Source organism: Ictalurus punctatus, chromosome 3 (assembly GCF_001660625.3).
Source record: "Ictalurus punctatus breed USDA103 chromosome 3, Coco_2.0, whole genome shotgun sequence".
NCBI lineage: Eukaryota > Metazoa > Chordata > Actinopteri > Siluriformes > Ictaluridae > Ictalurus > Ictalurus punctatus.
The window spans coordinates 29,068,854-29,095,658 of record NC_030418.2 but is presented as its reverse complement, the minus strand read 5'-3'; the positions used below and the strand labels follow the sequence as shown (position 1 = coordinate 29,095,658).

At 38.8% G+C, this 26,805-nt stretch overlaps 1 protein-coding gene across 3 annotated transcripts in view; it reads left to right on the top strand.

Annotated features, from left to right (window-relative positions):
- The window catches only part of naa15b (N-alpha-acetyltransferase 15, NatA auxiliary subunit b), a 29,874-nt gene extending 5,265 nt beyond the window's left edge, over nt 1–24,609 (top strand). Inside the window, exons 1-20 of one of the 3 annotated variants that reach the window (XM_017464433.3) lie at nt 123–3,480; nt 3,663–3,747; nt 5,784–5,888; nt 6,313–6,470; nt 7,852–7,986; nt 9,254–9,410; nt 9,881–10,000; nt 10,093–10,188; nt 10,323–10,429; nt 14,074–14,146; nt 14,260–14,429; nt 14,595–14,747; nt 15,513–15,641; nt 17,040–17,253; nt 18,005–18,198; nt 18,403–18,511; nt 19,498–19,596; nt 19,703–19,846; nt 19,962–20,059; nt 22,435–24,609. In XM_017464433.3, the coding sequence (XP_017319922.1) occupies nt 5,795–5,888; nt 6,313–6,470; nt 7,852–7,986; nt 9,254–9,410; nt 9,881–10,000; nt 10,093–10,188; nt 10,323–10,429; nt 14,074–14,146; nt 14,260–14,429; nt 14,595–14,747; nt 15,513–15,641; nt 17,040–17,253; nt 18,005–18,198; nt 18,403–18,511; nt 19,498–19,596; nt 19,703–19,846; nt 19,962–20,059; nt 22,435–22,635 (2,451 nt within the window). In that variant the 5' untranslated portion in view covers nt 123–3,480; nt 3,663–3,747; nt 5,784–5,794 and the 3' untranslated portion in view covers nt 22,636–24,609. Of the gene's footprint in view, nt 1–122; nt 3,481–3,662; nt 3,748–5,783; nt 5,889–6,312; nt 6,471–7,851; nt 7,987–9,253; nt 9,411–9,880; nt 10,001–10,092; nt 10,189–10,322; nt 10,430–14,073; nt 14,147–14,259; nt 14,430–14,594; nt 14,748–15,512; nt 15,642–17,039; nt 17,254–18,004; nt 18,199–18,402; nt 18,512–19,497; nt 19,597–19,702; nt 19,847–19,961; nt 20,060–22,434 lie in introns of those variants that run through there. The other 2 variants (XM_017464430.3, XM_017464432.3) reach the window with 2 other exon arrangements.
- Nucleotides 24,610–26,805: the final 2,196 nt, after the last annotated feature.

Below are 26,805 nucleotides of genomic sequence, written 5' to 3'. Positions count from 1 at the left end.
TGGTTTCCTCTGTGGATGAGTTTGGAGAATGTGTTTGGTTGTTAACTTCAGTACATCCATCCATCCATGCACTCGTTCTCCGTCGAGTGTGAGAAACACACTCGTCTGCAGAAACGTCTGCAGGTCTTTAGTGGTCATGTTCTGGGTTACTCTGCCACTCAGTTCAGCATGAGTCACGCTCCAGACTGTAGGGAGAGTGTTAACAGGGCTGAATTTCCGGGGTGTGTTTTTTGAAGGACATCCTGAAGTGGTCTTTGGCTTGTTTAGAGGAAACGCTTAAAGGTTCGAGGGCCTTTCTTTCAGAGAGGGTTCCAGGCGTAACCATGTCACCATCTTAGGAGCTTCTGGGACTTTTCTTCGGTGCTTATCAGAGGTCTTTTTGTTTCAAGTTGTGTTGCTGTTGATCCAAGTGTGCTCCACAAGTCCTGATGAGTGAAGGAAGAAGGGGCGTTTCGATCGCCCCCAGGTGGCTGGATCATAAACCCCGCCCTATCCATGTGGGACAGGGCGTGAGACAAAATAAACAATCAAATTATGCTTCAAATATATTTTTTCCGAAGAAGGTTTCTGTCATTTTATTTTTCTGTCATTCATTGTTTTTAATCACGCTCATGGAAGTTCAAGTGTTTGTTATTGAAATAAGTTTGATTTCGATAAGTTTGATTTGATAAGTTTGAATAAGTTTGAGCGAAGGAGTCACTGAGGCACTAATAGACATTTTTCAGGATCTTCGGGATGAGATTGGAGCTTTAACTTTAATTTCTACGTGTGAACTGTTTATTTCACACTGACATAATGAGTTGAAAAAGTTCTGGGGCGTGTGCTTGCGCTTGATTCTGCGGGAGTGTGGGTGGGGCCTTGATACCGCGGCTCCACTTCACTTTCATTACTGTGTGGTTGCGAGCCCGGAGCCGCGCGGTAGTGAAAGTGAAGTGGAGCCCCGGGCTCCAAGATGTCAGCGCCATATTGGAACATTGGCGGTTTCAAAAGAACGTGAAGGTTCTTCGTCCTTTTTTTAATTTTTATTTTTAACAGTCTAGGTGTTGAATGGAATTCGGTAGTGAAAATAAATGGCAGAGCACAACGCCACCAGCCGTACTCTTTTGATTCACGATTTTTGTCTGTGACTGCAAAATCAGGCCCGAAAGTACAGTGTGAAGATTGCTTAGTCATTGCAGCCTTGCATTACATAGACAAAGTAAGAACTAACCAGAACTAGTGGTACTATTTGCAAAGGGTGCTTGGCCCCCACAGATCTCTGCTTGTGGCTGTACGATTTATCTATCTATTTATTTATTTATTTAAAAAAAAAATTTTCTTTCACAACGAAATAAAACCTGTCGTACTCGGCTGAAATGTCCTTTAAGTTCTCGTCATTCATAGAGGACGTTATGGTTGAAGTTTACACACTTTCCTTCGGTGACCTGGATTTGTTGAAACCATTTGATAAACAAAGATGTGGTCCTGTAAAACATGTCATGGTTTAGCATTTGACTCTGAAGAGTCACATTTAATAGTAGTAATAAATAATATTGATGATGACGACGTTGATGATGAGTTGTTAATAATTGTTACGTCTTTATTAAAATGCAGCTCAGAGTGCCTTATGGTGGGAGGTAAAGAAAGTGCAAACGTTATCGTAAAATAAATTAAAAAACGTAAGTGAAGAAAATTAGTCAAATAGGATGATCATCATCAGCATAATAATAATAGCAGTGACTGAAATAAGACAGCACACTATGTAAGATAGTATAAAAGTATAATAATTAAAATAATATAAAAGTAGTAAGCTGTTCCAGACCGTTAAAGCCTTCACAATATTTGCCCGTGATTTTCGTCACGTGTTCGTCTTTGACCGTCATTTTTCACTGGCTGTGTCATTACTTTCTCTGTTAAAGTCACAGTTTAAGGAGATGTGTGTGATGTGTTCACTTTTAGACTTCACGTATCGGTGTAGCAGTTAGACACTTGCCGTGTGGTGTGTGTGTGAGAGAGAGTGTTTCTGTTAGACACTTCATGGGTGTTCAGTGTCGATACGTGTAGCGTACACACATAGTTGGTCCTGATGAGTCAGTACATGAGTGCAACTTCCTGTACTAACCTCCTGTTCTTGACGGTAAACAAAGAACGGCACTTTTAAATAATGACTTAAGAACTTTGGACATTTATAGCGCTGGTTTTGAACTTTCCATGTCTTTGTCTACACAGTGTTAAATCAGTAGTCTACATGGAACCGTATCGTTCATCTGAACAAGCCAGACGAAATGATTACGAAGTCTTCCTGCTAGTATTTCATGTAGTTTAGCACTTTACTGCTACTAGGATCATAAAAATATCAATCTCTCCATGATTGTGATACAAACAACATTATTAGCTTAATATATGAAACTAGAGAAAACGAGGGAAGGTTTCCTCCGTTAGCGTGACAGATCATAACATCAGCAGTGTACAAAGCAGCACTTTTTCACTTTTAAATGTGCGTTATACTCTATAAATTAGTTTCGACTGTAGATCAATCAATGAACATAGAAGGGGAAGATGGTGGCTTAGTGGGTAGCACATTTGCCTCGTACCTCCGGTGTTGGGGCTTCGATGCCCGTCTCCGCGTCCTGTGTGTGCGGAGTTTGCATGTTCTCTCCGTGCTTTTTTGTGAGTTTCCTCCGGATACTCTGGTTTCCTCCCCAGTACAAAAACATGCGTTGTTGGCTGATTGAGTGTGCACTTGTGCCCTGCACCTTCTGGCACCCTGTCTACGGTGTCTCCCGCCTTGTGCCCCGAGTCCCTTGGGCTAGGCTCCAGGCTCCCTTTGACCCTGTGTTGGATAAAGCGCTACTGAAACTGGATGGATGGGATGAACTTACAGACGCTATCTTAGCTTCGTAGTAGCCATCACTTTCTGAGATTTTAATCAAAATTTAAAAAAATAAAGTTTTGTTATTTGCTGCTAGTGAGCATATCTTGTAATACCTTCTAAGACCACCAATTTTTGCAATTGCGGTTTTTATCTGTGACTGCAAAATCAGGCCAAAAATTATACAGTGTAAAGATTGCTTAGTCATTGCAGACTTGCATTACATAGACAAGTAAGAACTCGCCACTAGTGGTGCTATTTGCAAAGGATGCTTGGCCCCCACAGATTGCTGCTTGCAGCTGTATGAATGTTTTTCTTTGTTTTGTTTTGTCCCCCCGCCCCAGTTATTTAAAATCCCAGGGAACTAAACCGGTGATTGCTTTCTAATTATGTTGGTCTTGTCTACAATATATAGCCTCAATTGGAAACACTGTGACCTTCCAACTTGTATCTGTATTTCACCGGAGTGATTTCCCCTGTTGATATAAAATCGACAGGGGGTAAAGATTGTGTATATTGTTCTCTTGCAAATCACAAACCATGAATCATGAATCACAAACCATGGCAACCAAGCAAGCAAAAGGAAACGGTTCTCAAATCATCAGATCAGATCAGATCAGCAGATTCAGGTGATGTTCAATTCAGCTGATTTATGTTTTACAACATTAAATGTCTTGTTTTATTTAAATGGTACTTGATGTTTAATGTGGTGCTCAAGTTTCAGTTGCATCTCAAGATGAAAAATATACAAGATTTGCATTTATTTATTTATTTTTTAAAAGAAATAATTACTCTTTTTCCTTCTTTGTAGAGATGCTATGAGCACAAGCAGTACAGAAATGGGCTGAAGTTCTGCAAGCAGATTTTGTCCAACCCCAAGTTTTCTGAGCATGGAGGTAAGACACACACACACACACACACATACATACATACATAACCCACCTCCTCTATGTCAAGAGTTTATTCATGTGCATCGTGACCACACTGGAGACAGTAATAGTGGTTTGGCGATTCATTATACTTCCATTATTATATATTATTATCCCCGATCATCAGTGCGCTCATGTGCACACAGCTCACCTCCGTTATATAAGGAAGGGGAATTTCTTTTCGGGTTCAGTGCTGTTAGAGCTACGTTGTATTAGTCATGTACCAAGCCTGTTGAGCTGTATTGTAATATTTCTCATCTGTTTTGCTGAAGAAACGAGGCACCTTTTTCCTAACTGTTCATAACTAGCAAGAGAAAAAAAATTGTGAGGCTTGTAATGTCCACTACTGTAATCCTGCACTGAGTGAATTAGGAGATACTAGCTTCATACACTCACCGGAGGCACAAATGGTCTTCGCTACCTTTTTTTCTAAGCTTTCTTCCTAATGCCTCGATACACAATTAATGAGCGGGCGTATATGACGAGATACAACGAAGCCATGGTTATCGTTCTTTCGACTATATTTGCAAGTCAAGCAGTAAACGGGAACTAACCACAGGTTGGAAATAAAGTTGTGAACGGCAGCAGAAGAACTGCCGTGACACAGGATTGGTCCGATGAATCATTTGGATAGATATAAAATTTTTTTTTTTTTGCTATAGCATGTCGTACCTAATTTGCATAGAATCGAGAAAATCCCAATTTCGATGTCGCTTTTATTGCCGTAACTGAAATTGCAGCTCTTTGTCGTAGAAGTTCGTAAATGAATGGGTTCTGTTATTTTCTTGCATGCTAGTGTGAACATAGTGTTATTGTTGTGCAACCGGGAGCTTTAATCTTTCATGCATTTGGCAGATGCTTTTATTCAAAGTGATTTAGGCCTGAGGCAGAATTCAGAGCTGTTCAGCTGAGGGATCTGGGCCTAACAGTGGCTCCATGACACGGTCCTGGATTTGGACTCAGAAGCTAATCTTTACTATCTTTTTCTAGCACTGGTGGAAGTGCTCGAAGTGGGCATGTACCCACCGTTATGCCGTACCGGCACTTCTACATTTCACTCTTTGGAGTACTGTGACTTTTTCTTGCATAGTGGCACTTCTCACAAACCGCTGGTACTCTTTTACTCTTCTCCATATCAGGTTCTGCGAGATTCATAATTACCCTACATAAACTACATTACCCAGGGGACACTACGTGTTCCTGTTCCCATTCTTTTGACAAGTTTAAAGATTACAAAAAGTCTCAAGATAAATAAGGTTAATGCTAGTCTGTCTTTGCGTTACGTAACGTTAAGGCTAGTCTGTCTTTACGTAATGTTACGTTAATGCCATTAATGTTGGCCTGGCTCCAAAAGGGCACAAAGAGAATGCGTGAGTCAGACAAAGGTCTATATTCGGGTTGCAGACATATTCCGAATACGGTGTTTATATGCGTACAGGTATCGGAATATTCCTGTATACCTGTTTGTTGTGAGTATGCCTGAGTTGCCATTCCTAAATACCGGACCTACAGCTAAACATCTGTTCCCACACACAATTCCCTGCTAACTGCGAATGCGCATACATCTCCTTTCAGTGGATTTTCTGAATAAGGTATTTACATGCAACAAATTTCCGATTAACACACACGCGTACGTAATAATAAAACTAATAGTATGCAGTATTCTATTATCATACAGGTATTGCATTATTACATTATTATGGTAAAATAGCTATTACATTATTAAATTGTTTATTATTATTATTATTATTATTATTATTATATTCTAAAAATCGTAATTTGGCAAATGGTTGTCTCTTTGAGTAAATAAATGTGTGTTGTGAATATCGGCAATGTCTCCTAGTATCAGAAATTCAGAATGTAATTCTTAATGATACACATGCCAACGTGTGCATAAGGGGAGTACTGGCACTTTGTTTTCCCCACTTCGAGCACTGACTGGTGGTGTTTTAAATCATAAATTCTGCCGTGTGAAATTTGTTTGAACTTGGCCGTTTTTGCAGAGACGTTGGCGATGAAGGGGCTGACACTCAACTGCTTGGGGAAGAAAGAAGAGGCGTACGAACTTGTCCGCCGAGGACTACGAAACGACCTCAAGAGCCATGTCTGTATCCTTAACACAAGCAGAGGCACATTTTCAATCATGCACAGGTGATAAAATTGACAGTTGAGGTGTCGGAAGAGAGAAACCTGCCACGGGTGCTACTGCTGCTGAGAAGGGTGGACCTGGGCCAACATTCCTGCCCTGAGCCTGACCGCGGCCTGAACTGACTCTGCTAACTGATACACACACACACACACACATACAAAATGCAGACCACATTTTCCTCATTATATACGTCCCCTGTGTACAGCCTATGAAGTCACTACTAAGTGTTTCTAATTTTAGTGACGTTAAATATAGGCCTGTGTAGTTTGTTTTCTGGGGATAGTTGATCCAAGTGAGTATAAGTAGAGCCTCATTAAGGGTCAGGTTTATGAATAAAGAATCTTCTCAGCCGTGTTTAGTTTTGCCTTAACACCATTCTTTAGGCTGGCACGTGTACGGTTTGCTTCAGCGCTCTGATAAGAAATACGACGAGGCCATTAAGTGCTACAGGAACGCTCTGAAATGGGACAAAGACAACCTGCAGATCCTGAGAGACCTTTCCCTGCTGCAGATCCAAATGAGGGACCTAGAGGGCTACAGGGTAGGTGTGTGTGTGAGAGAGAAAGAGAGAGAGAGAGAGAGCGCGAGAGAGACTTATAATAGTATGCCAAGCCATTGAAGATGCCATGAATCAGGAAAAAGCACAAAATTACATTTAAAATATGCACAAAAATTAAATGTTCTGAATGGGTTTTCATTGAAGATGGGCTGCGAAAGGTCTTTTATGATGACACGGGTAAGTCATTTTAGAATAACCCCGAGAACTACAAAACCTTTATAGACCCATGAGATAAATAAAGGATACGCCTCTCTGCTGCAAATCCTCATTACACAGCTTTAGGCTGTAAAGCCGGACATGTTTATACAGAATTTATTTAAAGTATGGCGCTATGGATAAGCACCTAAATGGGCTAGATTTAATCCACGATCTGTGGGGGGGGGATACACCCTTTGCAAATAGCATTACTACTGGTTAGTTCTTATTTGTTAAAGAATGTCATACACTAACAGCACCCACCTTCAGGTTTCCAGTCATAACCTGAAATTAAAGGAATTAACCTAATCCAAGACTAGCATTTTTCCAAGTCCTGTTCCCTTTACGCTGAAACTCGCCAGCCACTTAAATATACTTTGATTAATGTTCACATCAAACAGCAGAATGGGGGGAGACCTTATCTCCGTCTTTGACTGTGGCATGTAAGAGAATGGGCAAATTGATAGGAAGGCTTCAGTAACGCAAATAACCACTTTGTGCACCTGTGGTGCGCAGAAAAGCATCTCAGAATGCACAACATTAGTTGTAGTCCCTGACTACATTTACATGGACAGCAGTAATCTAATTATGGACCTTATGCTGAGTAAGACAATTTTCTGATTAAGGTGTTTACATGAGTACCAAACCACGTACTTACCTACTATATAGTAGCTGAAATACATGTATCTCGCCTACTATACAGCAGGTAAGTACGTGGTTTCGGACGCAGCCGTGCTCTCTTGTTTGCCGTCAAACAGTTGAGCGCTGCCGTGTGTGATCGTGTCCTGTCGCAAAATGCGGTGAAAAATCCCACACACGTTAATAGTGTGATCAAGGCTTGTACATGTCTGTAATACACTTCCATAATGCGATTAGAACAGGAATACTCCACACGTCTTAATTTGATTTGTGTTTACTTCGAGTATGACTTCAGTCAGATTAAGGTCATCAATAATCACTGTTTACGTGGTAGTTTCTTAATCAGAGTCCCGTTTTAATCGGGTTAATATCAGATTATTGTTGTCCATGTAAACATACGGACTGACTACATTTCCCCGCCATCATCCCATTTCCATGCAACACTTTGCATTTTTTCCTCTCTTCTTATTAATAGTCTCCAATGGAAAAGGAAGAGCTTTTCTCAAATCTTTTTTTTGTGTGTGTGTAGGAGACCCGGTACCAGCTGCTGCAGTTACGACCAGCCCAGCGGGCATCATGGATTGGTTACGCCATTGCATACCACCTGCTGGAGGACTACGAGATGGCCGCCAAGATTATCGAAGAGTTCCGGAAAACACAGCAGGTAATGCTATAAAACAAACGAACACAAACAGCAAGGTGAAGTGAGTGGATACAGCAGGGGAGCTTTCAGCGGTGGCGGTGATTAAATGATTCTGAACACTGATTAGGTTTGAATGGACGCCTGAACAGTGGAATATCACTGACCGAGGTCAGGAGTGAGGTAGAATACATATCGTCTGCTTTATAACCTGTACGTCACTGTGGCGAGTTGCCTGGCAGCGCAACACTCTCAGGCACTCCTATTTCCTGACTTTGTCCCAGCATGCATCTCTATTTTCACAGGAAGCTGTGTGCTGGTAAATAAGAAAGTTTAAAAAAAAATGTGAATGTGGTGAAGGTTTTATTTTATTGATTTTTTTTTTTTTTTTTAATGCACACACTTTTTAAGAAATCAGTCAACTACTATAAAAGGAAAAGATGCATGTTGATGCTAAAAGTGCAGATTTTGAATTAGAAGTGTCATTTTGTCACAAGTGTTTTTCATTGCTTTAAATTTAGCTTGTGAATATGCATTATCCAGCATTACTCAAAGAATCCCAAGTTAGTTAGCAATTATTTTTTCTGCATTATGTTCCCCATCCTTTATCTAACCATGATGATGGTAGCCTTTGTACTACAGCCGCTTCATCTACAGCCATGAACTAGTATTACTGTTAAATAGAATTACATTCAACATGTATTAACATTACGACGGTATAGTGGTCAACGTGTTCGCATCACACCTACAGGTTTGGGGGTTCAAATCCCGCCTCTGCCCTGTGTGTGCCGAGTTTGCATATTCTCCCCGTGCTTTGGGAGTTTCCTCCGTGTACTCCAGTTTCCTCCGGCTATCTAAAGGCATGCGTTTTAGGTTGATTTGGCGGTTCTATATTGTCTGTAGCGTGTGAACGTGTGTGAGTGTGCCCTGCGATAGGTTGGCACCCTTGTCCAGGGTGTAGCTTGCCTTGTGCCCAAAGTCCCCTGGGATAGACTCCAGGCTCCCTGCGACCCTGTGTAGGATAAACGGTACAGAAAATGGATGGATGGATGTATTATCTATCATTACTCACAGAATCCCTTGCCAAGTTAGCTAGCAAATATTTTTCTGCATTCCCCCCCTCCCCCTCCTTTATCTAACCATGAGGGTGGTAGCCTTTGTATTACAGCCACTTCATCTACAGCCATGAAGTAGTATTATTGTTAAAAAAAATTAGAATTACATTCAACATGTGTTAACATTCTCTTTGTCTTTTTCTCTCCCTCGCTACCTGATTGTATGTGTACATAAGCAGACTTCTCCAGATAAAGTGGATTATGAGTACAGTGAGCTGCTGCTCTACCAGAATCAAGTGCTGAGGGAGGCTGGACTCCTCAAAGAGGCTCTGGAGCACCTCACTACCTACGAGAAACAGATCTGTGACAAACTGGCGGTGGAAGAGACCAGAGGTACACACACGTTCACATTTTGAGATTCAGTATCCATTCGCAGTTTTTCCTAATTGCCAAGCAAGGAGTTTGAGGCAGTGGTTTATCCCTCTTGCCCATACATGTCCGTAAATGCCGAGGGTGACCGTCAGAGTTGAGGGTGTGGGGTGTTTTTGTCGATGATTGATTAACGCTACACTTACAGGCTGCCAGATGATCTGCCAGAGGAGTGGAAAACTGGAAAACCGTAATCCTGCTTCTCTGTCCTAAGAGAAAATAAATAAAGGAAATATGTGTCTTATTGCATTTCAGTCGTGAGGACTTTGTCCGCTTTTTTGCTTCTGTGCATGAGTAATGCTGTGAATATTCAACTTTGTCAGAGATGTCCACCTTGACTGTCTCGGTTTGCTTACTGACTCTGTGAAATTATGCTGTTCGAAGACAAGCGAGAATTCGTATTTGCTCTCTGTAATGGTAGCATGTGTACATAGGGGAGCTGCTGCTGAGCCTGGGCCGCTTCGAGGAGGCAGCAGATGTGTATAGAAGACTACAGGAGAGAAACCCAGAGAACTGGTCTTATTACCTTGGCCTGGAAAAAGCCCTCAAACCTGGTACTTACATCTCATACAGTGATAAATGGGAGGCATGATGAAAACTGTAAACATACAACCTGTGTCTCAGTTTTTGTGTGTGTGTATTACAGCCACTACAGAGGAGAAGCTGAAGATCTATGAGGAGGCCTGGGTGAAGTTCCCGAAAGGCTTGGTGCCTCGCAGGCTACCGCTCAACTTCCTGTCTGGTAAGTAACGCCAGCTGTAAAACATCCGGCTGTTGTTGTGCCCGTTTTATTTTGTCGCCTTGGGTTCTCTGAAAAACAGGGACTCTGTTTGCTTCTGAGAACGTTTTTATTAAGAAGTATCTTTTCTTATTTAGGTGAGAAGTTGCGTGAGTGTCTGGATAAGTATTTAAGAATGAACTTTAGCAAAGGCTGCCCTCCGGTCTTCACTACACTCAAACCCCTTTACCAAGACAAAGACAAGGTGAGAAAATGTTTCACACATTCAAGAACCGCTTGTTCGTCGCTTTGTCTTCAGCCATTTGACACATGCCGTTATCCTGGGTAACTCGCGAAAAGTGCAAACGGACGAAGGTGCCGAAAATCTGTGAGGAAGTGTAACGTAAACAATTCCGAACTAAAAGTCTATTCACACTGAGCATGTTCTGTCCCCATGAGATTTTAGAATGTAATGTAAGTTATGGTAAGGTCACTAGGTCAGTGTATTAATATGTAAATAAATAAGATAAATTGCACATAAAAGATATTATTTGAGTCTGGCTATTGTCTTTATTTTTTATCAGTATGTTTAATTGCCAGGTGACTATGAAGAGAGTTATATGACAGCTTTGTGTCAAAATTTTGTTTAATTAACGTTTAATTACAATTCTGCATATCGGCATGTAAAGACCGTTTTATAATATCATGCGTTCAAATTAATCAAACCAGTAAAAACTGTTCCACCAACAACCGGATCACGCATCGACCGATGTCTGTAGTGCAGTAGGTGGCGGGATTCGTAATGCACCACCATGAAGTTTAAACATACCTATGAATTCAATTTTGAAAACGAAATAATATATTTTCCTAGTTGTTAAATCTACTTGGTTACCATGCAACTATGAATAAAAAACTGGAAGCCTGGACAGGAAATTTGCTTGCTTGTGTGATACATAACTTTATTTTATTAGTATATAACATTTTCTCTACATCTGAAAAACTAAAAGACTTGCGATCGATGGCTCACATGATGTTAACCAGTCAACATTTCAGCCAAGCAGCTGATTGATGTGTCTCAAAGCACAGCATCTATAGAAAAACAACATGGTGGCTACACAAACATGCATTACAGGGCCAAGCCTAACAGAGGCAAATAGTGGAGATAAGCAAGTATGGTTTTAGAATGCTCATGATTTTATGACAAACTGGTCAGAAGTTATAAGCAAAATATGATTTTTCATATCTCGTGAACACTAGGTGGTGCTGTTCCGAAAGTCTCAAGGGATGACTGTGAATTATACTAAGTTTGGTCTGAGTACACTAAAGTGTTATGGAGATATAGCCTCACATCCATTTTGGCATGCTCGCCATCAAATTCATCTGCGCGTTGTTCAAGAACAGTTTGACTAATCAAATTGTATTCCATAATTTTATGTCTGCATGATGTGAAGAAGATAATTTAGCTGAAAATTGTATCAAGTGTTCAGTCCCCAATAACAAATATAAATCTCAATTTTGATCTAAATCACACAGTGCAAACCTAAGATATGAGCTCTTCCTCTATCTAATTTTTACGCTGTAAGTTTATCGACTTGCCATGGCAACACCGTTCAATATATGTTCAATATATCAAAAATCTGTTTGTAATTTAGCAACTTCAGTGTCTTGGCGTGATGTTGGCCATGTTTGGGGTCACATAAATCCCCTAGGAGGAATAATTAAAAATCCAGGGCATGTGTTGTGTGTGTGTGTGTGTGGTTTTTTTTTTTTTTTTTTTTTTTTTTTTTTTTTTTTTTTTTTTTCTTTTCTTTTCCCCCCAAACAAACCAAAATGGCTGACTTCCTGTTGGGCGGAGCTAATTCAAGCCAGTGGGAAAAATGTCATGGTGAGATCAATGTCCCCAGCTTAATTTGTGATAATCGGGCAAACTGTGGCAACCACAGTGATAAACTTATTCAGAAATGTTACGGGGGCGCTCTGGAGTCCACTGGCCACACCCAGGACAAATGGCGAAAGAATTATAGAATATTGATGATCTTTGATGGGTGTGTCAAGTTTCAAGAGTCTTTGAGTATTCTAAAGGCATGCAATAATATGCATTTTGAACTTGGTGGTGCTGTAGAGCCGATGAGGCACGGCTATGCTGAATTGCGATAACAAATCAAAAGATATCCTAAGACAAACGTATGTGTAAAGCATAAGTTTTCAGCCATTGTAAGTCCCTCAAAACACTGTGGGGAAAATGTCAAAATCCTACATTCCATCCAACGTGGATGACATCCTGTTGGCTGGAGTCTGATAAAACCAAGTGAACTTTGTCTTGAGATCAATAACCATACCAAATCTTGTGCACCTCTGAGCAACTTCATTTCAACCATTGACTGTGTTTGGTTAAACCTCGACCACACCAAAGCCTAAACACTACATAACTTTTTGATTTTATGCAGGTCTGATGTGTGTGCCAAGTTTCATTTCATGCATGACAAATGCCTAAAAAAAACGGGTGAATGTGTTTAAAAATAATAAGAATTGTGAGAAAACATTCCAAAAACAATGGGGCTTTAGCACCTCTGGTACTCGGGCCCTAATAATAGGAACACAATACAATAGGAGCCATCGCCCATTCTGGGCTTGTCCCCTAATAATGATTTACTGAGCAGCCTAAAGGAGCAAATGGTACCTAGATGGCAAAACCCAATGCAGGGTAGGAATTAATTTGGTTTAGCTCTGGCTTTTGTTGACCGTTTAAAAATAGACATCAGACTAAATTTTGCTCTGGGTCAGTCAGCACTCAGGAGTGAGTTTGTTGTTTTTCAGGGATGGTACAGCACTTAGAGTAGCACTTCCAACTAGTTCAGTCATTCAGTTGGATGAACTGGTCACTAAACTCTTTGAGCTCCCGTATTTTTTTTTATTTTTTATTTTTTGAAGAACTGGAGGTTTTCTTTTGTTTGGGAGAAGTGACAACCTCCTTGCTATTGCTGTTGTGAACATTTTTCTGACTATGACATTATGCGTCAGACTCGATACAAAGGGCAATTGGGGGGGTGTGTGTGTGTGTGGGGGGGGGGGGGGGGGGGGGTAGTGGGGTTGGGTGTAAATAGGTTTTAATAGATAGTGTTATGTATTTTACTGATCCTAAGTGGAGGTCGACCGATAGTGGGTTTTACTGATACCAATATTTAAGTTGGACAGTACCTGCCAATAACCAATTTGAACAGTAATAAAAACTGATACCGAATGAAAACACCCAAAGTAAAATATTGCTGAACTTTATTACAAAAATAAACAGTACTGACTGTAGCATGGAAATGTACTGTACTTTTTAAAATGAATTTTATTTGTATGTGAATTAATTACTTAATTACTTTAATATTAAAGTAAATAAGATATACATCCAAACCGAACCGAAAAGTAACACTCACTCCAAATAATAAATAAAAATAAGAAAATACTTCAAATAACACAACAAAATTGTGTGTGAGTGGCCCATACTGTCTTTTTTTTATATATATATATATATATATATATATATATATATATATATATATATATATATATATGTATGTATGTATGTATATGTCTTTTATGTATGTATGTATATGTCTTTTATATATATATATATATATATATATATATATATATATATATATATATATATATATATATATATATATATACACATACTGTATAATGACAGTGGACCCTTCTTAGACCCTGGGAAAAACTCACTGTGGATTTTTGCTGATAACCAATTGCTGGAACTGTCTGTTATCAGTGCCGATTAATCAGTAAAACCGATCAATCAGTCGACCTCTAATCCCAAGGGTGCATTTACTGAAGAACACAGTAAAATGAGTTAAATGAATGAATGAAATCTGAACTGTCTCTTATTTCCTTTACTTTCAGGTGGCAATAATTGAAGAATTAGTAGTCGGTTTTGAAACGTCTTTAAATAGCTGCCGAATGTTTAATCAAAATGGTAAGTTTAACAAAACCTAAAACACAATATGTTACAGCTTATTGAATCAGTTTCCTTACTTGCTGCTGTGCATGTTTCCTGGTGTCTGATTTGGTTGATTGGTTATCCCTCAGATGATGGGAAAGAGGAGCCACCTACCACGTTACTCTGGGTGCAGTACTTCCTGGCACAGCACTACAATCAGATTGGGCAGCAGACGCTTGCACTAGAGTACATCAATGCCGCAATAGAGAGCACGCCAACACTCATTGAGCTCTTCCTAGTCAAAGCCAAGATATATAAGGTTTGCACAAATACATTTTCTGTGCTAATAGTGATTTGATTAATTCTGTAAAATTCTTAAGTTGTCGCTATGTACAAATTGTGAATACATTTCTGATATAGTTTAATCTGGGAGGTAAAAGGATGAAGACTTATGGAATTTAACATGGGTCTTTTCCACCCGTAGCATGCTGGGAACATCCGGGAAGCAGCTCGCTGGATGGATGAGGCTCAAGCTCTGGACACTGCTGACCGATTCATTAACTCCAAATGCGCCAAGTACTTGCTCAAAGCAGGCCTGGTCAAAGAAGCAGAGGAGATGTGCTCAAAGTTCACACGGGTAAAAAAAAACAAACAAAAAAACAACCAAAACAGAATTTTTCATTTAAAAAAACAAAAATCATATACAGTACTGTGCAAAAGTTTTAGGCACATGCAAAGAAATGCTGTAGAGCAAAGATGCCTTCAAAATACAGAAATGAAATGTTTTTACATTTAAAAAATGCCCTAAAAAGAGCAATAAACATTAGTAAATGATACAAAGTCAATATTTGGTGTGACAAAAAAAAATAATAATGCAGTTTTAAAGGAAATGAGCTGTAAGTTTTATTGAGCATCTTGCAGAACCAGACACGGTTCTTCTGGAGACTTTGACTGTCGCACTCGCTTCTTATTTTTGCAGCAATATCCAGCAGCCTTCATTGTGTGTTTTTTAAATATATTTATTTATTTATTTATTTATTTATTTATTTATTATTTTTTGTCTGAAAATTGGTCTCTTATGTAATATGCTGCTTTTATTACTGACTTAAAAACACATTTCTGTAACATTTTAATTGTGTGCTGGAAAACTAATGTTTGGGATTCTAAAATGTTTTTTGTACTGACTCCATACTGTAGAAATCATAAAATAAGTACAAAAAAAATCTATTACAAAATTTGTACTAAAATAAATCGGTTGCCTAAAACTTTTGCACAGTACTATGTGTGTATATATTTGATATAATTAAATATATAATATATATAAAATGTACACACACCCACACATTTAATACTGCAAATGTTTATTTGGAAATTTAACATTTCTCGTTCCTCTCTTCTCCAGGAGGGGGCGTCAGCAGTAGAGAACCTGAACGAGATGCAGTGTATGTGGTTTCAGACAGAGTGTGCGCTGGCGTATAAATCTATGAAGAAATATGGAGATGCACTCAAAAAATGCCACGAGATCGAGAGGGTGAGTTACTGTATTTCTTCATACTCCTTCAGGAGCCATGTGTTATTAATAGTCTGTTTTAATTGTACAGCCATTTTCATGCTTCAGCCATTTCATCTACACTAGCTGATTTGTAAACGGCATGCTAGCAAATAAAATATTGCTGATTTCTTGCAGACACATACCACTATTATTGTGAATTGCACTGTCCAACAAATTTAACAGGATGTGTTTTGTAATATTTTGAGCCCTCTTCTGCCTGCAAGATGAATTGCGATTCCAATGAAAAGCTTGACAAGCCTTCCTCTTCTCCTCCAACTGATCCCAGTCATTTAATTAGAATTATATATGCTTCCTGAGCTGCTTTTTAAAGAAAAGGGGCAGTGCTTTCTTCTTTCGTACCAGCTGAGTGCTCAGACTAATTTCCGGGCAGGATGTAAATGTGAACACAAGCCTGAATTGAAGAAACAAGTCAGACGCGTTACATGCGAATGCTTTGAAACATTATGAACTGCACCTTGAAGTTCTGTCTAATGTCATTATGTGCTGCCAGTTTGGATTTTACTGATATGACAAACTTGCCTAAAATTTAGAAAATGTTGGAGTGGCAGCTGTGTGCTGTGAAGTTGAAATGAAAAAAAGTGGTGGCCTGACACTTTTTTGATTGCCATGTGTAAACTCGGGGTCAGTCAGTGCAGGTACAGGAATCACATTGACAACTGCAAGGTTTGAGAGGTCTCACTATTTTAGCTTATTAATGCTGTTAAAGGATTTTTTTGCGTTCGTATTATTTCAAATTAATCACGTGCAGTAGGTAAAAATATCCTCGTTTTTTTTAAACACAATTTTCACATAGATTAACAATCTGAATTAGAGCTCGACCGATCGGTTTTGCCGATTAATCGATAACGAATTGTTCCAGCAAAAATCCACACCTCTAGCTTTTAATGGTTGTGTTCGTTGCCTGTATTGTCTGTGAAGGGTCAGCTGTCATTTACACAGCACAAGAGCAGCCTCTAGAGGGGAAATAAAAACTATCGCTGACTAATTCTGTTGTTGTTGTGTTATTTGAAGTGTTTTTTTTTTAAATTCATTTTGGATGTCAATAAAATGTCTAAAAGCAATATTTGGATGTCTAAAAGCAGTATTTTACTTTGAGTGTTCTGTTTTTCATTCTGGATCAGTTTTAAAAACTATCTGTTGATAAATCGGTTATCAGCAGGTACTGCCCAAATTGGTTATCGGTACCTGTAAAATCCACTATTGGTAGACCCATATGCAATTTTTGGAAAAAATGTAATGCCGTCCGCACCATACAGTATATTATATCAGCTGTTATAACTGCACCGATGTTGTTTTTTTGCCGGGGGGTTTGTGGCTAAGATGATCATATTAATGTTGTCTTTTTTTTTGCTGTAGCACTTTGTGGAGATAACGGACGATCAGTTTGACTTCCATACGTACTGTATGCGGAAGATGACGCTTCGCTCGTATGTGGACCTGTTAAAGCTGGAGGACGTGCTGCGCATGCACCCGTTCTACTACAAAGCTGCAAGCACCGCCATCCAAATCTACCTCAACCTGCATGATAACCCTCTCACCGACGATAGCAAGGAGCTACAGGCTGATACCGGTAACAAAACACATACACACAAACATTTTTGGAGATTTTTTGGCCACTCGAGTCATTCTCTTCAGTGCGTTGAGACGATATAGATACACGTCCAATTCCAGGTTGATTCATAACATTTCCAGTTGACTGGAACTTCTTAATTATTGCCCTGATGGTGGAAATGGGCATTTTCTATGCTTGTGCTATTTTCTTATAGCCACTTCCCATTTTGTGAAGCTCAACAACCTTTTGCTGCACATCACAGCTATATTCGTTGGTCTTACCCATTGTTATGAATGACTAAGGGAATTTGGCATGTGTGTTACCTCATAGTTATACCCCTGTGAAACAGGAAGTCATGGTTGAACAATTTCCTGTTCCTAGTCACCCAGGTGTAAATTAAAATTTAATTTTTTTTATTTATTATTATTTTTTTTAAATATCAATGGGAATATACTTCAAATATATTTTTCCCATTATGAAGTCATAGGGGTGCCAACAATTGTTGCACATATGTGATATGTGATTGCACATATATGATGATTTTTTTTTTTTTTTTTTTTTTTTGGCAGTTGTTTGATATCCATGAGAGGAGAGTATTTTTGTGAATTATTTTAACAAAAGATCAAAAGGTTGAACAGTAATGGCAATTTTTCACAGCCTTCTTTGCTCATATTTACCAAGGGTGCCAATATTAGTGGAGGGCACTGTAATTCCAACACACATTTCAACAAGAGCTAATACAGCGGATGCGCTCTGTGTTTTCTTGTAGGGAACCTTACGGACAAAGAGCTGAAGAAGCTGCGGAACAAGCAGCGGCGAGCGCAGAAGAAGGCTCAGCTGGAGGAAGAGAAGAAGAATGCTGAGAAAGAGAAGCAGCTCAAGAACCAGAAGAAGAAGAAAGAGGATGATGACGAGGAAATCGGAGGCCCCAAAGAGGAACTTATACCAGAAAAGCTGGCTAAGGTGTGTGTGTGTGTGTGTGTGTGTGTGTGTTGTGGTTTTAGTAGAGATCTGTGTGGAATTGGAAAAACTCTAGGGCCTGTGTGTGCATGCGGTTTAGGAAAAAAACAAAGAGGAACTCGGACTGGAATTTTTTTTTTTTTTTTTTATTTTTTTTTTTTTATAAATAAACTGAATACACATCTTTCTTCTGCTTTTTCTGTCTAGGTGGAAAACCCGTTAGATGAGGCTGTGAAGTTCCTGATACCTTTAAAAACCCTGGTGAAGAACAAGATTGAGACTCACCTCCTGGCCTTTGAGATCTACTTCAGAAAAGGTAGAGAAAATGCTTTTAGTAAAGCGATTTATGTCTATGTTAAACAGATTGCAGATAAAAGAGAACTCGCACTTCATTAGAATAGATTTTTTTTTTATAAAACGGAGCACCTCACACTTAGTGGGTTTTTTTTATTTTTTTTTTGTTGAAATTTTGTATTTGATAGACATTAGGTTAAATCACAAATCTCAAGGGAAACGGCTGTGCGTACTGCACCTTGTATTAGTTTGAGCCTTATAAGTACAACCAAGATGCAAAAATATAAACTGGATGGTTCTACAAACTCTCCCTCCTTCATTATTTTGGCATGCAGCGTATCTATATGGCTGTTTATTTATTCATTCACTAAGTCATGCAATCATTCTATCTCTCATTCTTTCATTCATTCACTTACACATTGATTTATCCATTCGTTAATTTGTACACATTCACTTACTCATACATTCACTCTTTTCCTCCCACATTCATTCACGTTTTCTCACTCGTACATTCATTCGCTCATTCAATCATTCATTTATTAATTCACTTATTTATTCCCTCAATCATTCACTCGCTCACACATTCATTCACTTACATTTATTCCCTCATTCACTTACTTTTACTTATCATTTACTCACTCAAGGCTTTTGGTTTGTGTATTGTATTGGATGACTGATAGTCATCAAGACTTTTCTGTTATTAAAAACCAATAACAATATAGCAGTCTTTGGATCAGTCTGAATTTAGATCAGAAGATTATGCGTTTAGCCTCTCTCACCACCAGATCATTTCCAGATCACCACCAACTCCTGATTTGGACAGTTTGTCCTTATTTGTGAATGTGGAATAGACAAAGCAGGGATAAAACTGGTCTGCACAGACTGTAGTCTGCTTTAAAACAAGTCATTTGTAGACTGGGATGTTTTTGCTTTCCCCAAATGTTCTTTGCTGGTTCATGACATCAACGGAGATGATTTTGATGTTTACATCTGCTGTTTGTTTTTCAGACAAGTTCTTGTTGATGCTGCAGTCAGTGAAGAGGGCTTATGCTATAGATCCAGATCACCCCTGGCTTCACCAGTGTCTAGTGCGCTTCTTCAAAAGAGGTAAAGCCATTAATGCTGGCACGCTTGAAGCCGCTTGTTTTAGTCTTCCTATGTTTTCTCCGATTGATTGTTTTTGATGTCATGTCATCGTCTCTTTTATTGACAGTATCGGAGGCAAAAGACGTGGCAGATCCAGTCCGCACAGTTCTCAAGCAAGAAATCTCTCGGTTGTTCGGTGACAGCAATGCCAAGAGCTTCAACCAGGCCTTCCTCAGCAAGCACTCGAACTCAATCCCTCACCGATTAGCAGGTGCATAAACGCTAACAACAATCAGGTTCAGATCACATACACACACTAAACGTAATGTGTAACGTGCAGGACTGACCTGTGTTTCTCTGTATGTGCCCTCGATCTTCATATGAAGCTGCCAAGGGCATGTTCTACTTAGACCCTTCGACACAGAAGAAGGCGGTGGAGCTTGCTGCAGCACTGGATGAATCACTTAATAACAGAAGCATTCAGGTAAAGCCAATTCAAGTCACGGGGGCTTCCTTCCAGCCCTAGTGCCGAATTTACAGAAAACATAGCTTAAATTCCAGGTGCTCATCCAAATATTAACTATCTCAAATATACACTTACTTTTTGTTTACAATTGTTAGATTGTTAGCTTTATTTAACGGTTTAATTTCTTACAAACATACACACATGTAGATATATACATACATACACACACTTCCAGTCCGAATATTGGACTGAAATGTTTCTCAAAAAACCAACATTTTATTTATAAATAAATAATTTTTTTTAATATATCAAGAAATCGGTTGAGAAAATGCCAAGAATACATTTCTGGAATGTAAAAGGGGGTCTACTTTGAAGATGCTAAAATACTTTAAAAAATCCAAAATAAATCAAAATAATTTATCACAACATAATTCCCATAGTTCCATTTGTGTTACTCCAGATTTTTGATTTTGATGACTTTATTATTATTCTGAAATGTGGAAAAAAAAAAAGTGTGTATGTGTGTATATATATATATATATATATATATATATATATATATATATATATATATATATATATATATATATATATATATATATATATATATGTATGTATATGTATATGTATATATGAATATGAAGAATGAGTGTCTAAACTTTTGACTGTGTTTGTGTGTGTAAAGTATATAATTATGACTAAATAATCATGAGCTGTAATAAGTACATCAGTAACACAGACAGCAATAAGTATATACCATATTTAGCTAATGTAAAAAACAACTACGCTGCAGATTACTTTAATATTCTACTAAAGTACTCAACTTCAGCATGTGCCTGGTTTACTACCTTTTTTTTTTTTTTGGACTACTTATTTATAAGTGTTGTTTTTAATGCCCATTTTATTCTGCCTTGAATGCACTACTTTCATGTTTCAGATTGCTTTAAAATACAAAATAGCCTGCTCCTTTCTCTCGGCTTTGAACACTATGACGTCATCTTTGAAATTTGATAGATGACGTCATAGAACTAATTTGCTTCTTAATTTATTCATCATGATCTTTGGAATATCAAATTATAAATTAGGGTACACAAAGAAAGATGGTTTTCACTTGGAACATAATAAATTTGAGTAGAGTTATTGTTTTCTCTTATAGAAAGAAATCATCTCTGGTCACGGCACCACAAACTACATTTTCCACATTTATAGAATAATATAGTTACTAAATAAAAAATGCAGACAAAAAGATGCAGTGACGTTGAGTAGTTGTGAAAGGTTAATAGTCATGAAGGAAATGGTTACTTGCTTTTATTGCTTGTAAATATCTCCAGGAAGAGAGTTTATATGAAGAAATTTGAAGGTGGGGCCAACAGTGGTGATCAGTGATTGGTCATTGGGAACAGCGGTGGTCAATGATTGGTTGCAAGTACAACGCAGTCAGGCTTTACACACAGCCTATGAATTTCTTAACAGGGCAGATAGCCAATGCTCTTTTAGCAGTACTGAATATGTGGACTTAGGATATGATTTTGCCAAAATGTGATCTTTTGTAGCTTGATCGATTGATTTGAGTTGAGTTGATTTTCAGCATCGAGAAACCTTTGCTTTTAACATCATGACAGCATCTTCTGGAACATTCTAGGATGATTAGTTATCATAATCATTGTATTGAATTAATACAAGAATACAGAAGTTTATTTTCCAATTTCCAACCAAAATGTTTATGGAATGAGGTTGTTTTTTTGGGTATTTTTCCCCCCAGGGGAAGTTCAGGGTTAGTTCACTTCATTCAAAAGTAAAAATCCCCATAGTTACTTGCAAAAACATACAAATTCAGTGTTTAAACTTGTGACTAAGTGCACTGTATGTGCCTTTTGCAATCCCAAAATTGCTCCAACATGAGGCGTTGCACAACATTATTTCCTGTAAATGTAGTCATGCACACAACACTACCGAGCATAGAAATTGAACTTCACAAATTATAAGGTCAGTAAGAAATTCAATTTATTTCATTTTATTTAATTAATGCCTGTTTGACATTACCTGATTTTTTTATTTTATAGGCAGCACTCAGGCAGTGGGAAAAAGTCCTAATATGATCACACAAAAGAAGCCTTATAATAATAATAATAATAATAATAATAATAATAACAATAATTATTATTATTATTATTAGTAGTAGTAGTAGTAGTAGTAGTAGTAGTAGACATTCATGCATCACTCAGACATTGATATTTAAAATTGCTGAGATGTGTTAAAGGATTCATGAGCCTCTTGCACTTAAGTGGAATTGATAGGAGTGTGACTGATAGTGAGCTCCAATTTTGACTGCGACTTGAATAATCATAACGGGCCCTGAGTAATCCCAGCATGCTTTTTCTCTTCCTCTGTAGACCTGTACAGATGTGTTGCAGAGCCTGCGTGATGGCAACCTTGGAGAAGCCACGGAGACTGCCGAGTCGTACCGGGCAGAGTGTCACAAGATCTACCCGTACACGCTGGCCTTCATGCCTCCCGGCTACGAGGAAAACACGAAGATTGCCGTGAACGGGGACCTCTCCACGGAAACCGAGGAGCTAGCCAATGACATGTGAACACCTGAAAGGGGGTGGGGCTAAGGGATGAGGGGGTCTGGGGCGGAGAAGAAGGAGGGGTGACTGCGCCATTTTTCAAACACCCAAGATGACATGTTGCTGAACTTCGCACGTCCTCTCCACCCCCTGAAATCGAGATCAGGACAGAGAGGCCACGAGGGCGTCTGTGGAGAGGAGGACGAGAGGGGAGGGAGGGGGGAGGAGAAAAGGAGGAGGAAGAATAAAATGGCCATTTTACTTTTTTTAACCTTGCTGATGACTACTCTCTAACTGAAAACTAGACGACACGCAAAACGCTCTGTTGTGAATCGTGTCTGAAGGCAGCGAGCTACAAAGTGTGGGTTAAATTAACTGCAAAAACAAAAGGTGAATCCCGTAGTCAACCAACCGAGCTCACTCAAACCCATCTTTCCCCCTCTGTTTTAAAGAGTAATTTATATGAAAAAATAAAAACAGCATAAAACGAGTTTTGGAGCGCGGAGTTGGTTTTGTGTTGGCGTGATGATGATGATGGCACTGAGAAGTCTGTTGTTGTAATGAGGAACGGGTTTGGCATGTGGGGGTGGGTTAGAACCAAGGGGGCGGAGTCTGAGAGTATGCTGCTTCTTTTTTTTTCCCTTTTTCTTTTTTTTTTTTAAATGCTGATGTGACTCATATGTCATCTTTTATACTTCGTTATCAGTGAGGTTTGGCTGAAGGGAGCTAATTTGAAGGTAGTTTCTATGACCTTAAAATCAGAATCTCAATCAGCAAGTGTTCCGTTATTCATTTAAAGTGATTAGAACAGCAGCGGTGATAGAGCATAATCAGCAACCTTGTGAAATCTTAAAGGTAAATCTGCTTTCTTCTCTCTTGCTTTGATTGCTCTCCTTAAAGGGATACTCCAGCATTTTCGACCCATCAGCCACATCAGTAGGGCATGTTCGATTGCCATGGACAAGAAGTTCAACGTTTATATGCAGAATGGAAAACCTGTTGACTCAAAACTCAAGCATTTGAGCAGTTGTTAAATTCACTCAGTAATTCAGAGGTGCCCGCGTTTGTGGTTTAGCCATAGATTTTTAACTCCTTGCTATGGTGATACTGGAGATTATTCACTGAAATCTGTGGGGGGGGGCAGTTAAAGCAGCAGTCAGACAAAAGCAGATAAAATTCATCCATCGATAAAGACAATTCACTGAGGGGAAAGGACTCAAAAAAATGCATGGTTGCGGTTAATTTGCGCCATCTCTGTCGGTGAACTTTGACCTGTGAATTCATGAGCCTCAGTCTTGAAGCCGACAGAAACGAGTACGCAGGACTGTAGTATCTTCATTCGGTTAAAATAAATAAATAAATAAATAAAGGAGGAGCTGCTTGTTATTAAGTAGCTAGCACACTATTTTGCCTTGCTGTTGTCTTCTGGTTGCTTTGTGTACATTTAAAAAAAAAAAAAAATATTAGCCCCCTCATCCCCTGACTGCTGTTTACCATGTGACCTGAGAAAAGTTCATTCAAAACAACAACCTTTACACTTGAGACAGACATGAGAATATATTTCCAACATTGGAGCAATACAATAAAATGTCATTTTGGTTATTTTATTATTTTTTTCCCCCTGAAGGTTTTGTGTGATCAGAACCACTAACGTGTGGCTGTGGTAACAACTATGACGTTTTTCTCTGACAGGACAATTCTACAACATTCTAGCTTTATTAACAAACTAATTTGAACTCATGATAGCACTCCACTCAAATTCTTAACTGAGTTCAGCAACTGCTTAGTCTTTCATTGCAAGTGAGTTTCAAGTAAATACGTTCAGAGAAACGTGCTGAAATTCTTGTTGGTGATAATCGCACATAGTACTGGAGTATTCCTTTAACACACTCTCTCTTGCCCCTACATCCTTTTCAATGTGGAATGATGAGTTTGTTGTATGATAATGATTTTTTGTAATAAAAAAAAAAAACAACTCAAAGAATGAATAACCATAAATTTGGTACTCGTCTATGTACATTTTAGTTTGTACACTTTTTGCCTTTTTCAGTGTATAGTCAGAGGGGTGAGGGCACATTTCTAGTATCGAGGTTCTTACATAGACACCATGAAAAATTGGCAATGTGAAACTCGTTAGGGACATAAGATGTACTACGTAAAACTTTGTATGAATTTATAAAAAGTTTACAGTTATGATGAATCCAGAATCACTGAATTGACTCTGCTTTCCATGAAACAAAGATGGGCTCTTTTTTTCTTTTCTTTTTTTTTTTTTGTGGATCTATCACAGTTTTATAAACCTTCTTAAGTTTGTAATCATGAAGTTTTAGGTAGTATTTCCCCCAAGACCATCCCATCCAAAAACAGACTACGTGTTTTTGATCTAGCATATCCTTAAGCATGTCTGTTTTTCCCAGCTGTCCATATCTGTCCTCTGGTCACAGAAGGGATACCAAAAAAAGCAATACAATAAATGGTCTCAAACTTGTGAGGTGTCTAAACTTTGTGCCTTTAAATCTTTGACATCCACAGTGCAGTGGTTTGGGAACAGCCTTGTGTCGTTGATGAGCCCATGTGTAAAGTGCGGTTTAACCGTAACGTCTCAGCAAATTCAGTACTTATTAAACTGAACATTATTGAAATGCAGCAAACATTTAATCAGTGCAAATGTCAACAAAGATACCACAGAGTATTTTGTTATTATATTAAATTCAGACCAAATCACTGTTTTTGGGGATAAAGTGAAGTCACAAGCCAGCTCGATGTATGATCTACAACCAACACACCTGATTCAGCTCATTAAAAGTGCTTCCTGAGTTGAAATGTGTGTTCCAGCGTCCCAGTGCACCATATAGGGTGTAGATACCATTGAAAACATATTTTTCAAAGAACGTCTTGCTGCAGCAACACAGACTGAGTCTTAGCTTGGCCAGAATCATGATCTAGACATTTATTTATTTATTTTTTTAAATACCACGGAGTTTGACCAATCCCGCAGGCATTCTTTTTGTTTCTAATCAGCTTAATTGTATCTATGTCTTAAATTCTATTCAAATGAGCTATTTAAACCACAGCGACCCTGACCATGATAAAGAAATTACAGATGATGAATGAGTTATTGCAGTAAATGTACCATGCATGCCTCTCAAGCAACCTCTTGAGTCCAGTATGCTCAAATGTGCTTTCTTTGTCCTGCAAGTTTTATAACCCACAGCCGGGTTCTGCCTGCATGAGAGTCTCCTGAGACTTTTTGGCTTTTCCTGCCACATCCCAGTTTCAGTGCCAACCTCCAGTCTAAGCTAACGTGTCAGTATCGATGCTAAACCACAGAATAATGGGAAAGGTTTCAGTGTTTATGTAAAAGATGTGGTGTAATCACTTCATTAGATTTTACATTCTAGACAATTACTGAAACATTAACTACATGTTGATGATTTGGTTAGTGTTGATTAGGAATCTAATGGTAGTTAAGTTAGTTAATTAAAATGGTGGTGAGGCAGCTGACAATGTTGGCTGAAAGTTTGTTAGGGAATATAAAGAGTTTTTTCATACAAGGTAACCTCAGTTTCTTTAGATTTCATACCAATTAAATTGCTGAAAATGAAGGGGGGGGGGGGGGGGGGGCTAACCATACCCTCAGTCCCTTTTAATCTTTTTGAAAGTACACTGTTACTGTTTTCAGATGAAAGCAATTAAAGATACAAAATACATACCTTTTCATTCATACCAGTCCAGTGTCAAGGAAAAGTACAATTTGATATATTAATTTCTGAGAGTGTGAATTTGATTAAGCTTAGGTACTTAGGCCAGTTTTAGCAATGGCAAGTGTATTATGGATCAAATGTGAGTTAAATATTAGCATGCACATTTAAATGTTTAGGGCTCACAGAGGCTTAGTGGTTATCACATTCACTTCACACCTCCAGTGTTGGAGGTTTGAATCCCACCACGGCCCTGTCTGTACGGAGTTTGCATGTTCTCCCCTAACTGTGGGGGTTTTCTCTGGGTACTCCGGTTTCCTCCCCGAGTCCAAAGACATGTATGGTAGGCTTATTGGCATGTCCAAAGTGTCCAGATTATGTGAATGTGTATATGATTGTGCCCTGCGATGGATTGGTGCCCTGTCCAGTGTGTCCCCTGCCTTGCTCCCCATGCTCCCTGGGATAGGCTCCAGGTTCCCTGTGACCCTGAAGG